General features: G+C 52.6%; 2 protein-coding genes across 8 annotated transcripts in view; one reads left to right on the top strand and one right to left on the bottom strand.

The window, feature by feature from the left end:
- LPAR5 (lysophosphatidic acid receptor 5) overlaps positions 1–17,650 on the bottom strand; it is a 26,377-nt gene extending 8,727 nt beyond the window's left edge. Inside the window, exons 1-3 of one of the 6 annotated variants that reach the window (XM_077345806.1) lie at positions 17,504–17,647; positions 16,748–16,957; positions 6,067–6,268 (exon numbers count right to left, since the gene is read on the bottom strand). The gene's annotated coding sequence lies outside the window, so the exon portion shown is untranslated. Of the gene's footprint in view, positions 1–1,589; positions 2,918–3,997; positions 4,195–6,066; positions 6,269–7,713; positions 7,990–16,747; positions 16,958–17,503 lie in introns of those variants that run through there. The other 5 variants (XM_077345808.1, XM_077345809.1, XM_077345810.1 and 2 more) reach the window with 5 other exon arrangements.
- LOC143841470 (protein Wnt-4-like) overlaps positions 1–21,278 on the top strand; it is a 25,873-nt gene extending 4,595 nt beyond the window's left edge. Inside the window, exons 2-7 of one of the 2 annotated variants that reach the window (XM_077345811.1) lie at positions 7,661–7,748; positions 8,035–8,885; positions 11,726–11,964; positions 14,387–14,518; positions 17,595–17,737; positions 20,392–21,278. In XM_077345811.1, coding sequence (XP_077201926.1) covers positions 8,821–8,885; positions 11,726–11,964; positions 14,387–14,518; positions 17,595–17,737; positions 20,392–20,859 — 1,047 coding nt within the window. In that variant the 5' untranslated portion in view covers positions 7,661–7,748; positions 8,035–8,820 and the 3' untranslated portion in view covers positions 20,860–21,278. Of the gene's footprint in view, positions 1–3,416; positions 3,595–7,660; positions 7,749–8,034; positions 8,886–11,725; positions 11,965–14,386; positions 14,519–17,594; positions 17,738–20,391 lie in introns of those variants that run through there. The other variant, XM_077345813.1, reaches the window with a different exon arrangement.

The raw sequence follows: 21,278 nt of genomic DNA, 5'->3' as shown, positions 1-21,278 counted from the left end.
AGTACAGCTAGAAGAATCTCCATTTATAATGTCAGAAAACACGCCCTGCTCAAAACGGACCAATATGAAGAGACCAACCCCAAGACAACCTCCCCCCCACCTACCAAACCAACATATCTGCTTTTTCTCATTGGGGTGCAGAACACATACTCTGCTAATCCCAAAGAAAAAGGGATTAAAATTAAAGATGCAGATTGCAGGCACAAAATTTGATTTAAAGGGATACCAACAACTTCTCAGATAATCTGAAGTAAGTTGGGAGTGCAGAAAAGGGGTGTGAAACAGCAAAACTAGTTGAAAACAACCATGAAAACGCATGGAAAGTGGATTGAAAGTGTCTTATTCAATAGATTTATTCAAGGAGAGTGCTTGCACTCGAAAGCTCACGCCTTGAATAAATCTTTGTTGGTCGTAAAGGTGCCCCTGGACTCTGATTTTGGCCTTGAATCAGTGATTCATGCAGTAGTTTTAACTGCAGCACTTATTGTACAAAGCGGGATACACGTGCGCACTTAAATTAATCCCCTTCCTCTTGCAGCAAGGTAGCCATCTTTTTAAAAAAGGGGAGGGAGGACACCACACAATCAGTTGCTGCCACAACCCATGCACGGGCCAATGCCCCCTCCCAAAGAAAATGTTGCCCATAAATACTGGCCTATTTTATATTATTATATTGCTACAAAATGTACCATTTAAAAAAGGTAATGGCGCTGCAGAGTGCAGTAATGAATGCTGGCTGGCAAAACATGTGCCATCCAATAAGAACCAAATAAAACTACTTCTCAATGGAGCTAGTGCCCCCTGGGGTGCGCGGAATGATAGGATGGGGTGGAGAAGTGGGAGAACTTGGGCAGAAGGTTCACAACAGCACTGAACGGTACATGCCAACGAATGAGCCTTGTGGCCCACAACATAAAAAATCCCCACTCTAGCAACAACGATTGCCCAAACAGCCACCAAAAATACGGAGAAAAAGAAACATGCAAACAACTGGCAAACGGTAACATGCATAAGCTTGGGGGACACTAGGCAGACTGTTAGCAAAAAAATTGCTCGCTGTACTCTAGTGTCAGAAAGAACAGAGCCCTGCTGTGGTACATTGAGGGTTGCCATATCCTCCCCCTGGAGTCTTTGGGGGTGGAGCATCATGCTAGAGAGTCCCCCCTCCCAAGCAGCCCTTTTCTCCAGGGCCCATTCTGCACACATAGGATAATGCACTTCCAATGTGCTTTGGAAGCTGGATTTTCCTGTGCGGAACAGGAAAATCTACTTCTAAAGTGCACTGAAACTGCATTATCTATTGTGTGCAGAATGGGCCCAGGGGAACTAGGGTGGTCAGCTCTGGGTTGAGGAATACCTGGAGACTTTGGGGGGGGGGGAGCCAGGAGTGGGTGGAATTTCGGATGGGGAGGGTTCCTGGCCTCCTAAAGCAGCCATTTCCTCCAGGGGAACTGATCTCTTTAGTCTAGAGATGAGCTATAATCCCAGGGTATCCCCAGGCCCCACCTGAGGACTGGCATCCCTCCCCGCATCTCTCCATAGCAGCCCATTTTGCAGGGAGCTGCACCTGATAGCATACATCTCCCTACCTGATGCCATTGTTATGGGTGGCAGCTTCTCAGCACCACTTGCCGCACTGAAGCCGATCTCCCTTCCACTAGCTGTGCTTTTACCTCTTTCGACAGGATGCTTTGGGAGGGATCGCCGGCCTCCTAAACCTCCTCGGATAAGCTGGCAGCAAGCAAAGATGCTTTGGGCTCTCCGGCCAGACTCAGCCGCCAAAGCACCAGAAGTGAGGCAGGCAATTTCCCAGCTTGTGGACTTGCCCAGGTCCTTCCAACCTCACTGCGTCTGACTCAGGGTTTCCCCCCAAGTCTTTACAGGTGTTTGTCTGTCCTTTTCCTCTCCTCTTGTTTTCCATCTTCTCTCTGTGGTGGAATTCGGCATCCCCGGTGACACGCGACTGTGTCTCTCAGGAGCCGAGCGACCTCGTTCCGTGGCTGAAATGCTTCTTGCCTCGGAGCACGTCAAAGAAGGAAGTGTTGAGGGGTACCTCGGCTTTTCTCTTCTCCCCTCCCACTTCCTGATTTCTGTCATCTTTCCGCTGACAGCCGAGAAGAGAAGCGAGGCCCAGAAATTAATCATTAGCCCATCTCTGCCACATCAGGGATCAGACGGGCAGGGAGAGGGATCTGGCCGTGCCAGGGTGCTGGCTTGCCAGGCACCATTCAAGGTGTGAGTTTTGACCTATGTCCTCGACAAACCCCCGAGCCACCCATCCATCTGACATTTTATCTCATGATTCCTTCAAGGAGCGCTGAGGTGCGTGCCTGGCTGTTCTCCCTTCCCTCTTTGATTTTCACAACAGTCCTGTGAGGTAGGCTGGGCCAAGAGACAGCGAGCGGTCCAGTACCACCCAGTAGTTTCATGCGGGGATGCCGGTCCCCAGGTAGGAACTGGGGATCCCCCTGGAATTATAGCTCATCTGCAGGCAATAGATCAGTCCCCCTGAACAAAACGGCTGTTTTGGACAGGCGATTCCATAGCAATCCAAGGTCCCTCCCTGACCTACATCCCGCCTACTCCTGGCTCCACCCTGTCCAAAGTTTCTAGGTATTTTCCAACTCAAAGCTGGCAACCCTAGCTTCATGCCCAGGGGGGATTCAAACCTGTGTTCCATATATCCTAGCCTGACCTACCCTAGGTCACCCTCTAGCCACCAGCAGGGGTTGGGGTGGGTGGATTAGGGTTGCCAGGTCCAGCTTGGGAAACTCCTGGAGATGTGGGGATGCAGTTTGGGAAGGACAGGGACCTCAGTAGGACGCAATGCCATGGAGTCCACCTTTCAAAGCAGCCATTTCCTCCAAGGGGACTGATCTCTAGTCTGGAGAGGAGCTGTCATTCCGGAGAGGAGCTGTTATCCCAGGGGACGGAAACAACGAAAGAGAATATACAGTACTGGTGAGAGGAAGTGTGCCTGCACATGAAAGCTCACACCTTGAATAAATCCTTGTTGGTCTTAAAGGTGCCATTGGACTCAAATTCTGTTGTGCTACTTCAGACCAACATGGCTACCCACTTAATGGTGTGACTGAGACACGAGTTCAAATCCCTTCACCCTGGGGACCTTGTGCCTGTCACAGAGTGGAATCGGCTAGTAAAGGCTTCTTTTAAATGACCAGAAAGAGCCTTCTCGGGTGGAACTGATTCATAGGCTGCATCCCACAACCTTCCAACCTCATTTATCTAACTGGGTTGGTGGGCAGCATCACACACGCTGCCTTAATGCAAACATAAATACCAAAACTGCTCCCCTTTCCTCGCTGTCTAAGGCAGAACGGCCTGCTGAGTTCACCCTCTTCCATTCAAACAGCCAGGCCCACCACAAGATACCTCGTTTGGCACTGTCCGGCCAACCAGCCAGTGGTCAGAGACAGCAGAGTGGACCATCCCACTTCACACTACAGGGGAGGACCTCCCTTCTGAATGCTTCCCTGCCGATCCATTTGTGGTTGTGTAGCTGTGTCGGCTGGAAGCGGCAGATCAAAGTCTGAGTCCGGTGGCACCTTTGAGACCAACAAAGTTTTATTCAAGGTATAAGCTTTTCTGTGCATGCAGATTTCTTCAGATGAGAAACTCAAACTTTTCCTGTTTCCCTATAGCAGGGGCAGGCAAACTGTGGCTCTCCAGATGTCCGTGGACTACAATTCCCATGAGCCCCTGCTGGCACCATGGTGCCAGGGGCTCATGGGAATTGTAGTCCATGGACATCTACAGTATGGCCACCCCTGCCCTATAGCAACCGTCCGTGCAAGATTGACAACTGATTCCATAATACAGAGATTGGCTGTCCTGGGGAAAATGGCAGCTTGGGAGGGAGGATTCTACGATATTATCCCCTCCTGAGGTCCCTCCCCTCTCCAAGCCCCGCCCTCCCCAGGCTCCACCCCCAAACATCCAGGAATTCCCCAACCCAGAATTCGTATTATGCTCTCACCTGGCGTTTCCCTAGGGAGGGAAGCTTGGGGCGGAACACCCTTTGTTCCCATCTGACAGCCCCGATCTGACCATCTTCTTTCCTGCAGTCAAGCTAGAATTGCACTTTGGGGAGTGGGAGTGGAGAACTGGTCTCCCCAGAAAGGGTCAATTAGGATTTTCCCGTAAAGAGCCTAGCTTATCAATGCGGGGAATGGGGGGGGAGGCTCTCTCCCTGCGCCTTTTGTCTTTCTCTTTGCAGCCTCGGCTTGTTCGGATCTCCTCTTGTTTGCCTTTCTCACTCTCTGCGGACATTGCCCTTTCATTCAGAGGGTGACGTGCCCGGGAATATATATGTCCCGGCCACCCATAAATCTGGGAGGAGACAAAGGCTCCTGGACCACTGATCTCATCCCGTCTGATTTTAGTGCCTGTCCCTTTCGCAACCGAGCCTCTTCCCCCACTGCCTCGTTGCCGGGGTCTTTGTTCCTCAACCTTCGACGCCTTGTCAAGAATCCCGACCCTTTAAAAAGGCCTTTGAAGGGGAGAGGCTGCCCAGTAAGGGCCTCAAACAGGCAAGGTCAAGCAGCTGCAAAATTATATATTATAGAGAGAGAGAGAGAAGGAGAAGAAGAGCTGGTATTTCTATCCTGCTTTTCAGTCTCAAAGCAGGTTACGATCACCTTCCCTTCCTCTCCCCACAGCAGGCACCCTGCAAGGCAGGAGGGGGGCTGAGAGAGCTCTGTCAGGACTTCTGTGGGAGAACAGAACTATCAGGACTGTGACTGGCCTAAGGTTGGCTCAGTTGGATGCATGTGGAGGAGGAGTGGGGAATTAAACCCAGCTCGCCAGATTAGATCTGTTGGTCTTTAACGCTTCTGGAGGCTGGCATCCCTATCTTGAGGGCATCAGCAGGCTGATTTTCCCTTCTCCTCTTTCCCCAGCACCCAACTGCACCCAACATTCCATCCTCTGGAGCAGGGGTAGTCAAACTGCGGCCCTCCAGATGTCCATGGACATCTGGAGGGCCGCAGTTTGACTACCCCTGCTCTGGAGCATATGCACTTCTTTTTCTGGAGCAACTTGTAAAGTTTCATTGCTCTGCAAACCCGGCATATACAGCCAGCTGCCTACCTCCCCTATGGGTACTTTCTCCATTCATAAGTTTATGGGCAGATTATAGTGATGGCATCACAAGTGCGGGGTGGGCCGAGCATGGAAGGAAAGCACCTTGCCTCCAGCCACCTTGTGCGTTCATGGCGATGGCACAATTTGAACCTTGGGCCTCTATGCTTGCAGTGCCCTTTTCTGGCGACTACATTCCCCCGGATCTCTAAAGAGACGGCAGCTACAGGGCTTAACGACAAGCTATTGTGACATAGTGGGGAAATTGCATTGCAAAATATTGGTGTAATCAAATCACGGACTTATGGCAGCCCTGTGCGATTTTCAAGGCAAGAGACGTTCAGAGACAATTTGCCATGCATTGACTCCACATATTCATAGAATCATAGAGTTGGAAGGGACCTCTAGGGTCATCTAGTCCAACCCCCTGAAGAAAGTAGGAAACTCACAACTACCTGCCCACCCACAGTCACCCCAATTCCAGCCCCCCCCCCAAAAAAAAACCCCCACAATCCCTGACCAGTCTGGCTTGGAGGAAATTCTCTTCCTGACCCCAAAGTAGCGATTGGCGTTTCCCTGGGCATGCAAGAAAGGGCCACAAGAGCCAAGCTCAGACACAGTCTCTCCTGCCCAGCTACTCACAATCTGCCTAAGTTCCTTAGAAGTCCACCATTCAAACACCAACCATGGTTGACTTAGGTTTGAAGTCTGACAAGATCGGGCTAGCCCAGGATACCCGGGTCAAGACTTGCAAAATGTTGGCCACAAGTTAAGCCCTGGCTTTTGTGGGGAAACAACCACCTATACCTCTCTCTGCATAAGAGAGGTATTAAAATAAAAACCATTTTTGTTGTTGCATGCCGAGTCCTGCTAAGCCGAGAGCTCCCCAAGGCTTTTAAAAGGGGAAAATTGAGGCCATCCTGCCTCTTCCCCTGGGCTGTGGATTCAAGACGCAGGTCTGCTTACCTCGAGTTTGTGGCGGGGAACAGAAGCTGATGGGGAGCTGCCTCGTCCAAACTCCACTCCTGTCGAAAACACGGCAGAGTTGCCCGCGTCCCCTCACCCACTCGCCTGAGCTGGCAGCAGGTAAAACCAGACTCCTGGGGTGTGTTGGGGTGTGTCGAAAGATGCAAATCCCAACATGTCTCTTGGACGAGGAGCTCACGATCTGAAGAAATAATAATATTAGTTAAGTGCAAAAGACCAAACCAAGACGGAACCTCCAACGCGTCCCGGATGAGGTCTTGGGAATTTGGAAGGAGACCACCCCCACATCAGGAGACTCTTTCCTTTTCCTGTTCCCTTTTCTTTCTCAACTTTTTTTACTGTTGAGGAACCCCTGAACCGTTCTTCAGGCTTCAAGAAACCCCAGATGTGGTGCGATTGTGCAGAATGCGGTTAAGAAGCAGAGCTGTGTACATGCCCACCTGGGGTCCCTCCCCTTCCCATCCAGGCCCGTCATTGGCCGTTTGGGACGGGAGGGTAGGTCAACATGACCTTATATGGTCATATCACTTGATAAATGTTTACAAAACATTTTTTCGGAGTCTTCGGGGAGGGCAGAATATAAATCTAAATTAATTAAATAAATTTAAAAATATATATATCAAAAATAACGCCCACGCATTCAGGAAACCCTTCCAGGGCTGTCAAGAAACCCCAGGGTTTCAGGAACCCTGGTTGAGAAAGCTTGCCTTACACTAAGGGTGTCCACTCTAGATTGAGAAGGACCTGGAGAATTTATTTTTGATGGGGGAACCCGAGGAGAACAAGGTGTGAAGAGGGAAAGGATTTCATAGAATCATAGAGTTGGAAGGGGCCATACAGGCCATCTAGTCCAACCCCCTGCTCAACGCAGGATCAACCCTAAGCATCCTAAAGCATCCAAGAAAAGTGTGTATCCAACCTTTGCTTGAAGACTGCCAGTGAGGGGGAGCTCACCACCCCCTTAGGCAGCCTATTCCACTGCTGAACTACTCTGACTGTGAATTTCCCCCCCCCCCTGATATCTAGCCTATATCGTTGTACTTGTAGTTTAAACCCCATTTCAATGGGGTATGATCTTATAGAGCAGGGGTAGTCAACCTGTGGTCCTCCAGATGTCCATGGACTAGAATTCCCATGAGCCCCTGTCAGCGAATGCTGGCAGGGGCTCATGGGAATTGTAGTCCATGGACATCTGGAGGGCTACAGTTTGCCCACCCCTGCTGTAGAGCCACGGCCGGTCGAAGTAGAATTCCAAATTTGCAGGCCCTACCTGGAAATTAAAAGAGGCGACTAACGAAAGAACCAATATATGGCCGTACAATAACAGTCAGGTTTTTGGGTGATTTCGTCTCACATTCTTGTAGATCCAACGTCAGAACAGAACTCAAAACGCCAAAACGAGGTTCCGGATTATAAATTGCTTTTCAAACACCTTCATCCATCCATTCCACGGGCGTACATGAGGGTGGTATAACAAGTCATAAGAAATAATTTCCATCCCAGCAGCTTCCATGCTGTCAATATAACCTCTTGCTATTTGTAATATGTTTTCTTCCCCCCCTTTCCCCCTGAGCCACATCCCATGCAGTTGAGGGGAGAATAAGAACAAACTTGTAATAAACTTACCTGGAAACCGTGACTGAAACAGAAATCGTTTCAAGGTGAGCTTCTCTCCACCCGGTCGGGATCAAGGGAAGATCACTTTGATTTCGGGAAATGTGGTTAAGAAGACTCACAAAATGGGGGAGGGAGAGGTTTTGTTCCATTTTCCACAAATGCAAATTCCCAGAGGTGCCTGAAGCAAGCAGTGCCGGGACCGCACAAGGGTTAAACGTCCCTTCAGCGCCCCAGGAGGAGGGTGCCTGTTACCCAGGGGAAACAATCCCCGTCAAGATACATCCACCGCTACCACCCCTCCGTGAGTTTAAATTCTCCTTGTTTCAGGAGAGTTCCCAGTCCTTGCCTGGGGGAGGGAGAGCAAACGGACCGGCCAGAAGGAGGGCACTGAGGAAAAGCTTTATCTCCTGCGGCTGGGTCCAAATCTAGCATCTGAGGGGGCTGAGCCGAGCCCAGCGGAATAAGAAGGAAGAGACCTGGAGGATGGCGGTCCGAGGTGTTGCTTAATGTCACCACCAAAGTGTAGGATAGGAGCAAGGCAGGCAACAGAGACTCCCCAAAGGGCTCAGGCACCACCAGCAGGGCCAGCTGGAGCAGCTTTCCGCTCTTCTCTGCCTTGGCCTTGGAAAAGACGGAGCAGTGAACCGAAAGAAAGGAGGAGCGGAAAGCCACCCTCCCGAACTGGGTCTTGAAGCGCCAGCGGATCGGGGCCTGCAGGACGGTGAAATGCCGAGCGGGTCGCGTCCCGCTTGGAAGCCTTCCCCTTTCTTGATCTGAAGGAGCGTGGCACGAACATTCAAGAAGGAGCGCATGAGAGAAGCGACAAACCTTCTCCCTGACTTGAGGTCTGTTGGCTTCGGAATCCAGATGTCCCTTGGTGGACCAGCCGGCACCACAATGGAGGACCCTCAATTCGGCAAAGAGAGCGATAGGCTGGGCGCCTCTCTGATGCTCGCCTGGGGTGATCCCGCTCCCCAAGCAGGGGACAGGAATTGACAGCTGTCGAGAGGCGGCCTGTTGCTCGACAAGCGGGCAGGGAAAACTGCCTTCCTGCCCAGAGGACTGGTCCTGGCCGGAGACGACAGCTTCTTCAGGGGAGTCCAAGCTGGTGGCACAATGGCAGGGCTCCACTTGTGCTCCGTGATGGTTCTGGTCCACCACACCCTCGCCGTGACCTGGTTGTAAGTATGCGGCCCTCTGCCTGATTTCTGAAGTCGATCGAGGTTGATACAACATGGTGGTTTCTTTTCTATGCTGGAATGGAAACCACATCCCTCTTTGTTTTGGTGCTTCCACATGGTGCTGCGCACTAATCATGTGCTGATTATCCTTGCCCTGTCCTGAGAGCCAGCTTGGCGTAGTGGTTAAGAGCAGCGGCCCTTTAACTGGAGAACCGGGTTTGATTCCCTGCTCCTCCCTGTGCAGCCAGCTGGGTGACCTTGGGCCAGTCACAGTTCTCTCAGAGCTCTCTCAGCTCCACCCATCTCACTGGGTATCTGTTGGGGGGAGAGGAAGGGATAGTGATTGTAAGCTGATTTAAGATACACAAGGCCTGCTGGGTGTCCTTGAGCCAGTCACAGTTCTCTCGAAGCTCTCTCAGGCCCACAGGGTATCACAGGGTGCCTGTTGGTGGGAGAGGAAGGGATGGTGACTGTAAGCTGCTTTGAGACACATGAGGCCTGCTGGGTGACCTTGAGCCAGTCACAGTGCTCTCAGAGCTCACTCAGCCCCACCTACCTCACAGGGTATCTGTTGGGGGAGAGGAAGGGATGGCAATTGTCAGATGCTTTAAGACACATGAGGCCTGCTGGTTGACCTTGAGCCCCACCCACCTGACAGGGGGGAGAGGAAGGGATGGTGATTGTAAGCTGCTTTGAGACGCCCTTCAGGAAGCGAAAAGCAGAATTCCAAAAAACAGCTGCTCTTAGATATCTAGCCAAGCAGCCACCCCTGCAAGGGCTTCAATGGGATCCTTCATGTAGTCAAAAGCAGGATACAAAAAAACAGTGTTTCTTCCTTCTCAAACCTGTTTCACCCCCGGCTTTTGAGGAAGTGTCAACCAGGTGTGTTATCACCATCTGGACAGAACTTGGTGCATCCTCTTGGCCTGTAAAGGTCCAACCCACCTCGGCACTATTTTCCTGCCTTCAGTCCCACGTGGAAGCCTGTTTTTCCCACTGTTCTACCAGACGGATTCCGATAAAAGTCATTGCTCTAGCACACGATTACTATAACGCAAAAGCTCTGTAATGCTATCGCAATTGGTGATTTTTGCAGAAAAACCCTCCAGTAACACAGCAGGGGGGAAACGCGTGCGGTCGATGGAGGAAAACCAAAGAGAGCTCCCTTTACCACTGCACATCACAGCTGCGATGAACGGCACATGGAGCATCCTTGCTGTGTAGAAACAGCCCAACAGATAGAAATGCTGATTCTGCGCAATTAGGCAGGTTGTGAGTAGGTGGGCAGAAAGGACAGTCCGTGCTTGGCTCTTGGGGCCCTTTCTTGCATGCCCAGGGAAATGCTGGCTGCCAATTTGAGGTCGAGAAGAGAATCTCCTCCAAGCCAGACTGGCCAGGGATTCTGGGTTTTTTTTGGGGGGAGGGGGGGTGGCATCATCTGGATGTGGGATTGGGGACACTGTGAATGGGCAGGTCATTGTGAGTTTTTTGCCCTTTGCCATTTCCCTTCCAACTCTATGATTCCAAAGGGGCTGGGAAGGCCAGACGGCAGGAGGGTGCAGGTGGAACTGGGAGGAACAAGATTCAGAACCGGACTGCCAGCAAAGCCAGCCTGAGACATCTGGGTATTCGGGATGGACGCTTCTGGACAGTAGCTGTGCAGGACTCCCAGACAGTGGGGAGGGCTCTTGCAGCAACCTTACTGCAAACTATTTGGAGCTTCACAGGAGCGCTTCCGTTGTGGTTTGTGGCTCTGCTCTGTTGCCCTAATTAGCACCCCACATCCTCTCCTGGCTTACAGAGTCCTCCTGTGGGGCATGATCAGACTCCGATCTCCCCGAAAGACAGGAGCCAGCAGTCGTTCTGCGATGTGTGTGTCAAGCCGACTTGCGGTGACTCTGGAGGGTTTTTAAGGCACGGCAGATGCCCAGGAGGGTTGGCCATTGTGTGACTGTCCAGCAACCCTGGACTTCCTCAGTGGTCGCTCATCTAGGTACTAATCAGGGCTGCCCCTGCTTAGCTTCCCAGATCTGTCTGGATTGGGCTAGCCTAGGTTGGGCCAATCATATACCTAGTTGCTTCTGTATTTATCCCCTTTTTCCCTTTAAAGGTAAAGGTAAAGGTATCCCCTGTGCAAGCACCGAGTCATGTCTGACCCTTGGGGTGACGCCCTCTAGCGTTTTCATGGCAGACTCAATACGGGGTGGTTTGCCAGTGCCTTCCCCAGTCATTACCGTTTACCCCCCAGCAAGCTGGGTACTCATTTTACCGACCTCGGAAGGATGGAAGGCTGAGTCAACCTTGAGCCGGCTGCTGGGATTGAACTCCCAGCCTCATGGGCAAAGCTTTCAGACGGCTGCCTTACCACTCTGCACCACAAGAGACTCTTTAGGGCCCCCTTAATCAGTGGTTAGGAGGTATAGGGTAGTGGTTAAGAGCAGCAACCTCTAATCTGGAAAACCGGGTTCAGGTCCACACATAGCTGGGTTAGTCACAGCTCTCTCAGAGCTCTCTCAGCCCCACCAATCTCACAGGGTATCTGTTATGGGGAGAGGAAATGAAGGCAATTATAAGCCACTATGAGACAGATGAGGCCTGCTCGGTGAGCTTAGAGCACTCTCACTCTCACCTACCTCACAGAATGTCTGTTGTGGGGAGAGGAGGCCTGCTCGGTGACCTTGGGCCGGTCACAGTTCTCTCAGAGCTCTCTCAGCCCCACCTACTTCACAGGGTGTCTGTTGTGAGGAGAGGAAGGGTAGACGATTTTAAGCTTCACTGAGACTCCTTTGGGGAGTAAAAATAGACCTCCAAAATTGAGCTTTTCTTCTTCTTCTTCTTAGATATCTGGCCAAGCAGCCAGCCCTGCGAGGGCTTCAACGGGATCCCAGGGCCTGCGACGGCCTGAAGGGTTTGGCCGAAGCGCAGGTGAGAATGTGTCACCGCCAGGCGGGAGCCATGGACACCGTGAAGCGTGCTGCTGAGCTGGCCCTGGAGGAGTGCCAGCATCAGTTCTACAACCGCCGCTGGAACTGCTCGACCCTGCAGGGACTGCCGGTTTTTGGAAAGGTCATCCTACGAGGTCAGATACGGAGACCAATCAGCGGACGTAACACTCCGTGTAGGCCCATCTGCCCGCCACATCCTGAATCCTAGCTTTGTGCATCTCCTGGCAGGCCCTCATACCTTCACCTGTCTGGTAATAGGACTTCCTGCCTGTGCTCATGGCACTAAAGGCTTATATAGCTGTTATGACAGAGGGCTGTGAGCCTGGTAGTTTCCGGCTGCAGTCCTGGGTTCGAGGTTTGTGGATCAGAGCGGGAGAGGAGAGGGGAGGGGAGGGGAGGGGAGAGGAGAGGAGAGGAGAGGAGAGGAGAGGAGAGGAGAGGAGAGGAGAGGAGAGGAGAGGAGAGGAGAGGAGAGGAGAGGAGAGTTGGCTTCCCTCTGGAGCACATGAACCCGTGATGCTGCCTCATCTAAATCCCGCCACTGGTCCAGCAAGGGCAGTATTGTCTACTCGGACGGTCAGCAGCTCTAGGGCAGGGCTTCCCAATTGTAGTGCCAAGGTACTGTGGATGACCCTCAATGGTACCACAGCCTGTTTTTTTTTCAAAATGGCAGCTGGGGAGACCCCCCTCCCATCTTGTGAAAGAAAAAGGTTTTTTTTTTATTTTAAATCTACCCTTATTTGGACTGGTTGACCCGCCCCCTCCCAAAGAGGCCATTGGTGGGCCTGGAGGGGGTGGGAAGGGGAGGGCCCTGGGCCATTTAAACCTTTGCTGCCCAAGGCGTCTCTTATGCCAAGGCATGGCAGGGAGGGGTGGCCAGCTGACCTCACTTTCTGGTACCTCAAAGCCTGAAAAATATTTCTGCGTTAATTCCATGGCCAAAAGGTTACTCTACAGCAGGCGTGGCCAAACTGTGGCTCTCCAGACGTGCTGGGAGGGGCTCATGGGAATTGTAGTTCAAGGACATCTGGACGTCCCTAAATCTCCAGGAGTTTCCCAACCTGGATCTGGCCACCCTACCCCTTCCCCATCCCCCTGCTGGTGGCCAGAGGGGACCCTGCAACTCTAGGGAGTGACGTGCGTCTTTTGGAAAACGCAAATGGGCACACACACTTCCCATGTGCATCTGTATCTCCCCACCCCACAGAATCCCCGTTGGGGATGAGGGGGTGACCCTGCGTTGCGGGGAGCAAAGCAGGTTTTTCTCTGGCCAGACCGGCCCTGCCCTTTTCCCATGCAGGAGTAAAGGCTGCTGGAGGGTTGCTATGAGGGATAAATGGGCAAGAACTGCTGCAGCAAAAGATTTATGGTGTGCTCAGGGTTGCCAGATCCCCACTGGCTGCTGGTGGGGGATGGGGGAGGGAGGGCTGGGAATCTCCTGGAGGTCTCGGGATGGGGAGGACAGTGGGGAGCAATGCCACAGAGGCCACCCCCCAAAGCATCCATTTTCTCCAGGGGAACTGCAATCCATTATCTGGAGATGGGCTGTAATTCTGGGGGGTCTCCAGGGCCCTCCTGGAGGCTAAAAATATGAAAAGGTGCTATAAGCAAAATCCTGGGAAAGATTTAACATCTCCTTTTCCGGAGAAATGAACAGCAGAATCAAAAATAATGATCAAACGGAGAACTTGCGAAACTCCAGATGAATATAATTCCTGTTCCAGAACGTGAATTCGAAAACGGAGGCAATTCATTCTCAAAAGTCAATGTTCACAACTGAACAGCATCCGGTATCTAACTGTTTTCAGACTAGTTCTTCTTGAGAATCTGTGTCCAAGAGGTAGTTGAAAAACACCCTTCTTCCAAATTGCTCAGAGGTCTGTTTCTCAATCAGCTCTTGGACGTTGATAGGGCAATAGATTCCGATGAAGAACTATTTTGAAAACGGTTTGATACCGGATGATGCTCAGTGGTGAAAATTCAGCAGTGGAAATTCCTCCTCGTTTCTGTTTTGTAGCTTCGCAGGAACCCGGTGAGATAGATTAGGCTAAGAAGCCTAAGCAAGCTCCCATCAGACCCACATCTGACCCTCTAAACCAGGGGTAGTCAAACTGCGGCCCTCCAGATGTCCATGGACTACAATTCCCATGAGCCCCAGCCAGCAAACGCTGGCAGGGGCTCATGGGAATTGTAGTCCATGGACATCTGGAGGGCCGCAGTTTGACTACCCCTGCTCTAAACCATGGGAGATCAAACTGTGGCTCTCCGGATGCCCATGGACTACAGTTCCCATGAGCCCCTGTCAGAATGGCAGGGAATTGTAGCCCATGGACATCTGGAGAGTCACGGTTTGGTCACCCCTGCTCTAAACCCAACAACCAAGGGTGGCCGAATTGTGGCTCTCCAGATGTCCATGGACTACAATTCCCAGGAGCCCCTGCCAGCTGGCAGGGGCTCCTGGGAATTGTAGTCCATGGACATCTGGAGAGCCATGGTTTGGTCACCCCTGCTCTAAACCCAACAACTGCTCTAAACCCAACACCTGTTTCCCTGCAGGAACACGAGAGTCCGCTTTCGTCCATGCCGTCTCCTCAGCTGGGCTGGCTTTCGCCGTGACCCGGGCCTGCAGCCGGGGAGAGCTGGAGAAGTGCGGTTGTGACCGCAGGATCCGAGGAGTCAGCCCTGAAGGTATCCCCGAACCCAGCCCGAGGGAACTCAGCAAGCCAGCCAGGGCGAGAGGGCGGGGAGAAAAACAAGAGGGAACCGGTCCTTGCAACATACACAGTGGGAGAGGAGAGATTGCCCCGTGTTTTTAAAATTTCCCCCTGCAGCGTTTTCCTGACCTCTGAAATCCCACTGGGGCTGCTACTGCCTTGTGAGAGGAAGTGAACGTTTATAATAATTATTACTATATTCTCTGCTGTTTTTCTCACCAAAGGAACTCACTCGGACCACCTTATTAGAGCTGCCTCTGACAGATCTGCTACTATAAGAGTTGCCGGGGTCCCGTTCCCCGCCCCCCCCACTGACAGTGGGGATGCCAGTCTCCAGGTGGAACCTGAAGAATCCCCTGGTTTTATATCTCATCTCCAGACTACAGAGATCCCTGTAGAAAATGGCTGCTTTGCAGGGCAGATTTTGTGGTCTTGTACCCCGCTGAGGTCCCTGTCCTCCCCAGGCTCCATCCTCAAATTCCCAGGAGCTTTCCAGCTGGGATTTAACAACCCCCACTCCCACCCCCTGAAAACCCTAGCTGGCAGAGGGTTGGGGGTTACATTTGCAAGATTCAGTTTAGGAAACTCCTGGAGATTTGGGGATTGGAGCCTGAGGAGGAGAGAGACCTCAGTGGGATACAATGCCGTAGAATTCACCCCCCAAAGCAGCCATTTTCTCCAGGGGAACTGCTGGTCTCTGTAGTCTAGGGATGAGCCCTGAGGCTGCCATCCCTACCTGCTATGGTGGGACAATTCCTGCCTGGCAGCCTGGATTGCCCACTCCAGTTTGGTAAAGCTGTGGGAGAAGTCGGCATTGTGCCAACACTGCAACATCACTTTGGGCAAAACCCTGAAAGTTATGTTGCGGTGGAACATCCTGCCATATTAACCCTGGACTTCCTCGGTGTCTCCCATCCAAATCCTCACCAGGACAAACCCTGCTTAGCTTCCTAGATTTGACCAGATCTGATTAGCCTGGGCAACCAAGATCAGCGAGAAAGTAACACAGAGGTACCTATGTTAGAGATGGGGTAAGGAAGTGACATCACTCAGGTCCTGAAAATCTGGATGTTGCCTTGGGGCATCAGGAGACACTCTGGCTGTCCATGAAAATTCTATGGTCAAAGCCATAGAGTGTCTGGGTTTTGGGGAGGTTCCAGCCCCTGCACTGTACGTTTGATGTGTCTTCCTTAGAATTTCTAGGGAATCCTAGAGTCACTCATCAGCACAATGATGTCACTTCTGCATTCTTCCAGGAAGTGATGATGTGGTGTTGGTTCAATGCCTATTGGCAGGTCCCCATCAGTTGCCAGACCTGTGCTGGCAAACCTAAGGACATGTTGTATCTGCAGTTCTACCGAGGATCAAGCTTGAGGTCAGAGGCAAGATTGTAAGCCTGCACTGTAATTGACTAGTGTGTGGCTCAGGGGTAGTCAAACTGCGGCCCTCCAGATGTCCATGGACTACAACTCCCATGAGCCCCTGCCAGCATTCACTGGCAGGGGCTCATGGGAATTGTAGTCCATGGACATCTGGAGGGCCACAGTTTGACTACCCCTGGTAGATCCCAGGCCAGATTCAGTCAGTTTCAAGTGAAACTGACCAATAGAGCACACTGGTGAGAAGATCTATTGTGGGTTTTTGGTATGTAAGTCGGGGATGGTTGTGGGTTTCTTCGGTTCAGGTTTCGCCTCTTTGCACCATCCTGCCGGCACAATCAAGAGCTGAAATGAACTCCAAGTGCCCTGTGAGTACCATGCCAGGGTTAAAAATACAACGGTGCGATTTCAGTGGGGAAAATAGTGCTCCATGCGGAATTCAGGGGGGAAAACGTTTTTGTGCAGTTTTTGTGAGGTCCCCCCCCCCCAGTGCATGGTTCCCTCTGGTCTCTGAACTCACGGATCTAACAGGACATATTTCCAAAATATAAAGCAACCCAATTCAAATAGACCTGTTGCTGATGTGGCAAACACGTTTTGCCGTTTTTTAAAAAAATATATTGAATTTATAGGTGTACAGCTTAAGGGCTATTAAACCTTGATAGGACTGAAACTAAAGCTAACAAAGAAAACAAAATCAGAGTCCAGTGGCACCTTTAAGACCAACAAAGATTCATTCAAGGCGTGAATAAATCTTTGTTGGTCTTAAAGTGCTACTGGACTCTGATTTTATTGTGCAACTTCAGAACAACACGGCTACTCACTTGAATCTATTCTTAAAGAAAGCAAAGACATTCCCCAGAGGATCAGATTGCACCTTTTGCCCCCAGGCCATGCCCTAAGAGCCAGTGAGCAAGTGTCCTTCGGCTTGTGCCTCTGACCACGCCGTGGAAAAGCGTCCTCCCATCAGGGTTGCCAATCTCCAGGGGGTGGCTGGAGGTCTGCTATTACAACGGATCTCCCGGCGATTTCACCTGGAGAAAATGGTGAAGTTGGAAGGTGGACTCAAAGGCATTGCACCCCACTGAAATCTCTCCCCTCTCCAAGCCCCACCCCTCCTCGGGTTCCACCCCCAAAACATCCAGCTGTTTCCCAACTTGGAGCTCCCAACTCTGCTCTCAGCCGGCCGTGGAGAACACCACCCAATTCCTCCCATAGAAAACGGCTGTTTTGCAGGGTGGATTCCATAGCATTTTACCAGGAGTAGTCAAACTGCGGCCCGCCAGATGTCCATGGACTACAATTCCCAGAAGCCCCTGCCAGCGAATGCTGGCAGGGGCTTCTGGGAATTGTAGTCCATGGACATCTAGAGGGCCGCAGTTTGACTACCCCTGCATTATACTCTAATGAGGTCCCTCCCCACCCCAAATCCCACCCACTCCCGGCCCCACCCCCAAAGTTTCCATTCCCCAAGACTCCCACCCAGAGCTGGCCTACTCTTCCCAACCCTAGTTCTTCCCGTTTCCCAGTAGGTAAGAAATCTGGAGTGAGGGAAGGAGAGTAGAGAGGGGGACACCCACCTGTCCCTCACAGCCTTGGGGGTAGAAGGTGGGCAATGCTCGCTTTCCGCATGGGATCCACGCAGCTTTGCTCCCGGGCTTCCTCCGACAGGGTTCCAGTGGTCCGGCTGCTCCGACAACCTCTCCTACGGCATCGCCTTCTCCCAGGCCTTCGTGGACACCCCGGAGCGGAGCCGAGGAGCCTCCTCGAGCCGGGCGCTCATGAACTTGCACAACAACGAAGCCGGGAGGAAGGTAAGGGACCGCCTGGGACCGCCCTCCCCCCCCAATCCCTCAGGGCGACCGCTCTGAAAAAGTCACCAGCTAGCTTGGAGGGCACTGACCCTAGGACGGCTCCTTCAAGCGATGAGTCAGGGCGTTGGACTGTGTAGCTCAGGGCTGATTCTCACCTGGTGATGTTTTCCTGGTGGGTCTCCTATGAGGAGGGATGCCAGGTGCCTCCTGGACACAGTTGGGGGAGGGGAGCGGTAGATTACCTGATCCAGGATGAGAGATCTCACTGGGGACAGTCCCCTGGAGTCCACCCACCAAAAGCTGCTATTTTCTCGAGAGGAACTGATCTCTCTAGTCTGATGAGCTGCAATTCGGAGACATCCCCAGATCCCCCCTGGAGGTTGGCATCCTGACCAAGGGGAACATGAAGGGTTTTTGTAAGATGCAGAGAAAGGTCCTTGCATGCACCTGCTCTTCTGATCGTTCAACTAGGGATGCCAATCTCCAGGGGGGACCAGGCAATTTCCCATAAATACAGCCCATCTCCACACTACAGAGACCCCTGAGAAAACAGCTGCATCGGAGAATATTCTATAGGGTTGCCAACCTCCAGACAGTGGCTGGAGATCTCACGCAATTCCAGCAGATCTCCAGTTGGCAGAGGTTGGTGCTGTGGGAGATAAATCGCTGCTGTGGGAGTTAGACTCGAAGGCATTATTCCCCTAACCCCACTCCGCCTCCCAAATCTCCAGATATTTCCCGACCTGCAGCTGGCAACCCTAGAGTTATCCCTGGTTACCCCTCCCCAACCCCTGCTGTACCGCCACCCCCAAATCCCAGGGATTTCCCAACCAGGGTTGGCAACCCCAGGCAAGGACTGAACTCTCCAGCACGCAAAAGCGGACACTGTGCCACTGAGCCACGGCCTGCCTTCCCCGTGGACTGAGAGCGGAGCAGCTTCTCCTTCCATTATTGGGCATCTCTGAAGGTGGCAGAGCTGAAAACAGACAGATGCTGATTCACGGCGGAGGGCAAGGGCCCCTGGACAAGCCCCCCTGCAACGAATGGGCTGCGGAAAACCATGGCCATGGGGAACTCGCTAGTGGAGGCCGTCCTCTTGGGAGGGGTTGGTCTTCCGCCAGCAGTTGATGGTGTGGCTGATAGAGGGAGTGGATTTTCCAGTTCCGGCACCAGGATGTCTGAGGCTGTGGCCGTTCCAGAGGATCACCCCCTACCCGCATGCCCGTCCCGCTGCTGTAGCAGGTCCCATCCCTCCTCCCCCCCACTTCAGCCTTCCAGTCCTGACAGTCCTAAGGGCATAGTTAGGGGAACGGCTTGACTGAGCATGCCCGGATGTTGTCACTGGCCTCACCCCATGCCCAAGAGCCAGATGGTAGCACCCTGAGGGGGTGGAGTAGACCGTACCACTCCAGTCTGTAGGTGGGGCGTGTGTGGAGGTGGAATGGAATTCATAGTTTCTCCTCTGCAATTGAAGAAGAGATCAGAAGAGATGGGTTTTGGTACCCCGCTTTTCACTGCCTGAAGGAGTCTCCAAGCGGGTGACAATTGGCTTCCTTTCCCCTCAACAGACACCCTGTGAGGCCGGAGGGGCTGAGAGAGCTCTGAGAGAACTGTGACTGGCACAAGGTCACTCAGCTGGCTGCATGTGGAGGAGTGGGGAATCAAACCCAGCTCTCCAGATCAGAGGCTGCCGCTCTTAGCCACTGCCCCAAGCTGGCTTTCCCATCCCCGTTGAGCTAGTTTTCCAATTTCAGGGTTTTGTTGTTTTTTTTACAGAGAGGGACATTAAAAATCATGCTCAGAGTCTCACAATCTGAAACTAAAATGCCTTCTCCCTCCTCGGCTTCACACTGCCTCCGTCTCATGCATAAGATGAGTGCGTCTAACAGCAAGGGAGCAGTAAATAAAAGGCAAAGGAAGCTGCAGGGGACCCTAGACACGCACACAAGGTGCTGCCTGCCTCTCTCTGCTCATCGGTTCTCTCCTCTCATTCGTGGCGACTGCTTAATGGTCCCCCCCAACTCCTAAAGAAGAGTAGCTGCTCAGGAGAATCCTAACCACTCCTTGCTTGACTCTGATCTTTCAGGAGAACACACAATCTGTGAAGGCCACAAAGTTGTAGGCGAAGTTGTAGGAACAGAGTGGGTGACTCCCAGCCCCACTGAGACACCCAAGGCCTGCTGGGTCACCTTGGGACAATCACAGTTCTCTCTCAGCCTCACTGACCTCACAGGGTGTCTGTTGTAGGGAGAGAGAGGGAAGACGATTGTGACCCACTGTGGGATTCCTTTGGGTAGTGAAAAGCGGGGTACAAAATAACAGCTCTTCTCCTACTTTGTGTTGTTCCGGGATCTGGAGCAGCTCCACTGACTACCTTAGCGAGAGAGAGAGGCACCCTGTTTTCTAGAGTCCAAATTCTGCAGTTCCCCACTTTCCGACACATTTTTTCTCCATGGCTTTATACGCTGGAGCTCCTCCCCTCCGAAACCTTTTCGTGAATAACGGCGTGGGTTAGAATGGGGACTGCTTCCTCCTTGTCCTTCTCCATGTGCGATTGTTGCTTAGGTCCTCAAGGCACCTGTTCACGATCCTGTCTAAGAGGGACGGGAACCCACCCAGAAGTCCCACCCGATTCTGTGCTCTCTGGTTTCCAGGCCATCCTGTCCCACATGAAGATAGAATGCAAGTGCCACGGGGTCTCGGGCTCCTGCGAGGTCCGCACTTGCTGGAAGGTCATGTCCCCCTTCCGCCAAGTGGGCAGCAGCCTGCGGGACAAGTTCGAAGGCGCCACGGAAGTGCATCCGAAACGCGTGGGCTCCCGGAAGCTGCTGGTGCCGAAGAGTTCCCGCTTCAAGCCCTACGGCACGCACGACCTGGTCTACTTGGCGGCCAGCCCCGATTTCTGCAACTGGGACCCGCACGGAGGGATCTTCGGCACCTCGGGCCGGCACTGCAACCGGACTTCCGCCGCCACGGACGGCTGCGAGCTGCTGTGCTGCGGCCGGGGCTTCCGCACGGCACAGGCGGAAGTGGTCGAGCGGTGCAGCTGCAAGTTCCGCTGGTGTTGCGCGGTGAAGTGCAGGCAGTGCCGGAACTTGGTGGAAGAGCACCGATGCCGGTAGGAGAAGGCTAAGCAAAGAGGTGCCGGGGTGACAAGAAGCAGGTTAGGGGAGGCTGCGAGAAGAGGGCCTGAACAATTCTGGGCGCTCCTCTCCCAAGCGTTCGACAGCAATGTCCCTCAAACAGAGAGGTTGAATGTCTACTCTGCTTTGCTGGCACCGTCCGGAAAAACAGGGGTAGCCCTCTTGGCCTGAAGCAGCAGAACAGTGTGACCCTGAAGTTCCGTTCTGGGGAGAAGCTTTCGTGTGCAGCTGGCTCGCCCCCTAGTGGAGTTCTGTGGGCATGCATGCAAAAACTCATACCCCAAATTAACCTATGCTGGATTCTACTTCTGTTCAGGTGTTGACATTGTATTAGGGGACTAGGGCTGAGCCCTGGAGCAAGCTCTTTCTAGAGGAGAAATAAAAAGCATTGAACTAAA

Source organism: Paroedura picta, chromosome 7 (assembly GCF_049243985.1).
Source record: "Paroedura picta isolate Pp20150507F chromosome 7, Ppicta_v3.0, whole genome shotgun sequence".
Lineage (NCBI taxonomy): Eukaryota > Metazoa > Chordata > Lepidosauria > Squamata > Gekkonidae > Paroedura > Paroedura picta.
Note: the sequence above shows the minus strand (reverse complement) of the source record. Positions and strands in the feature narration are given on the sequence as shown.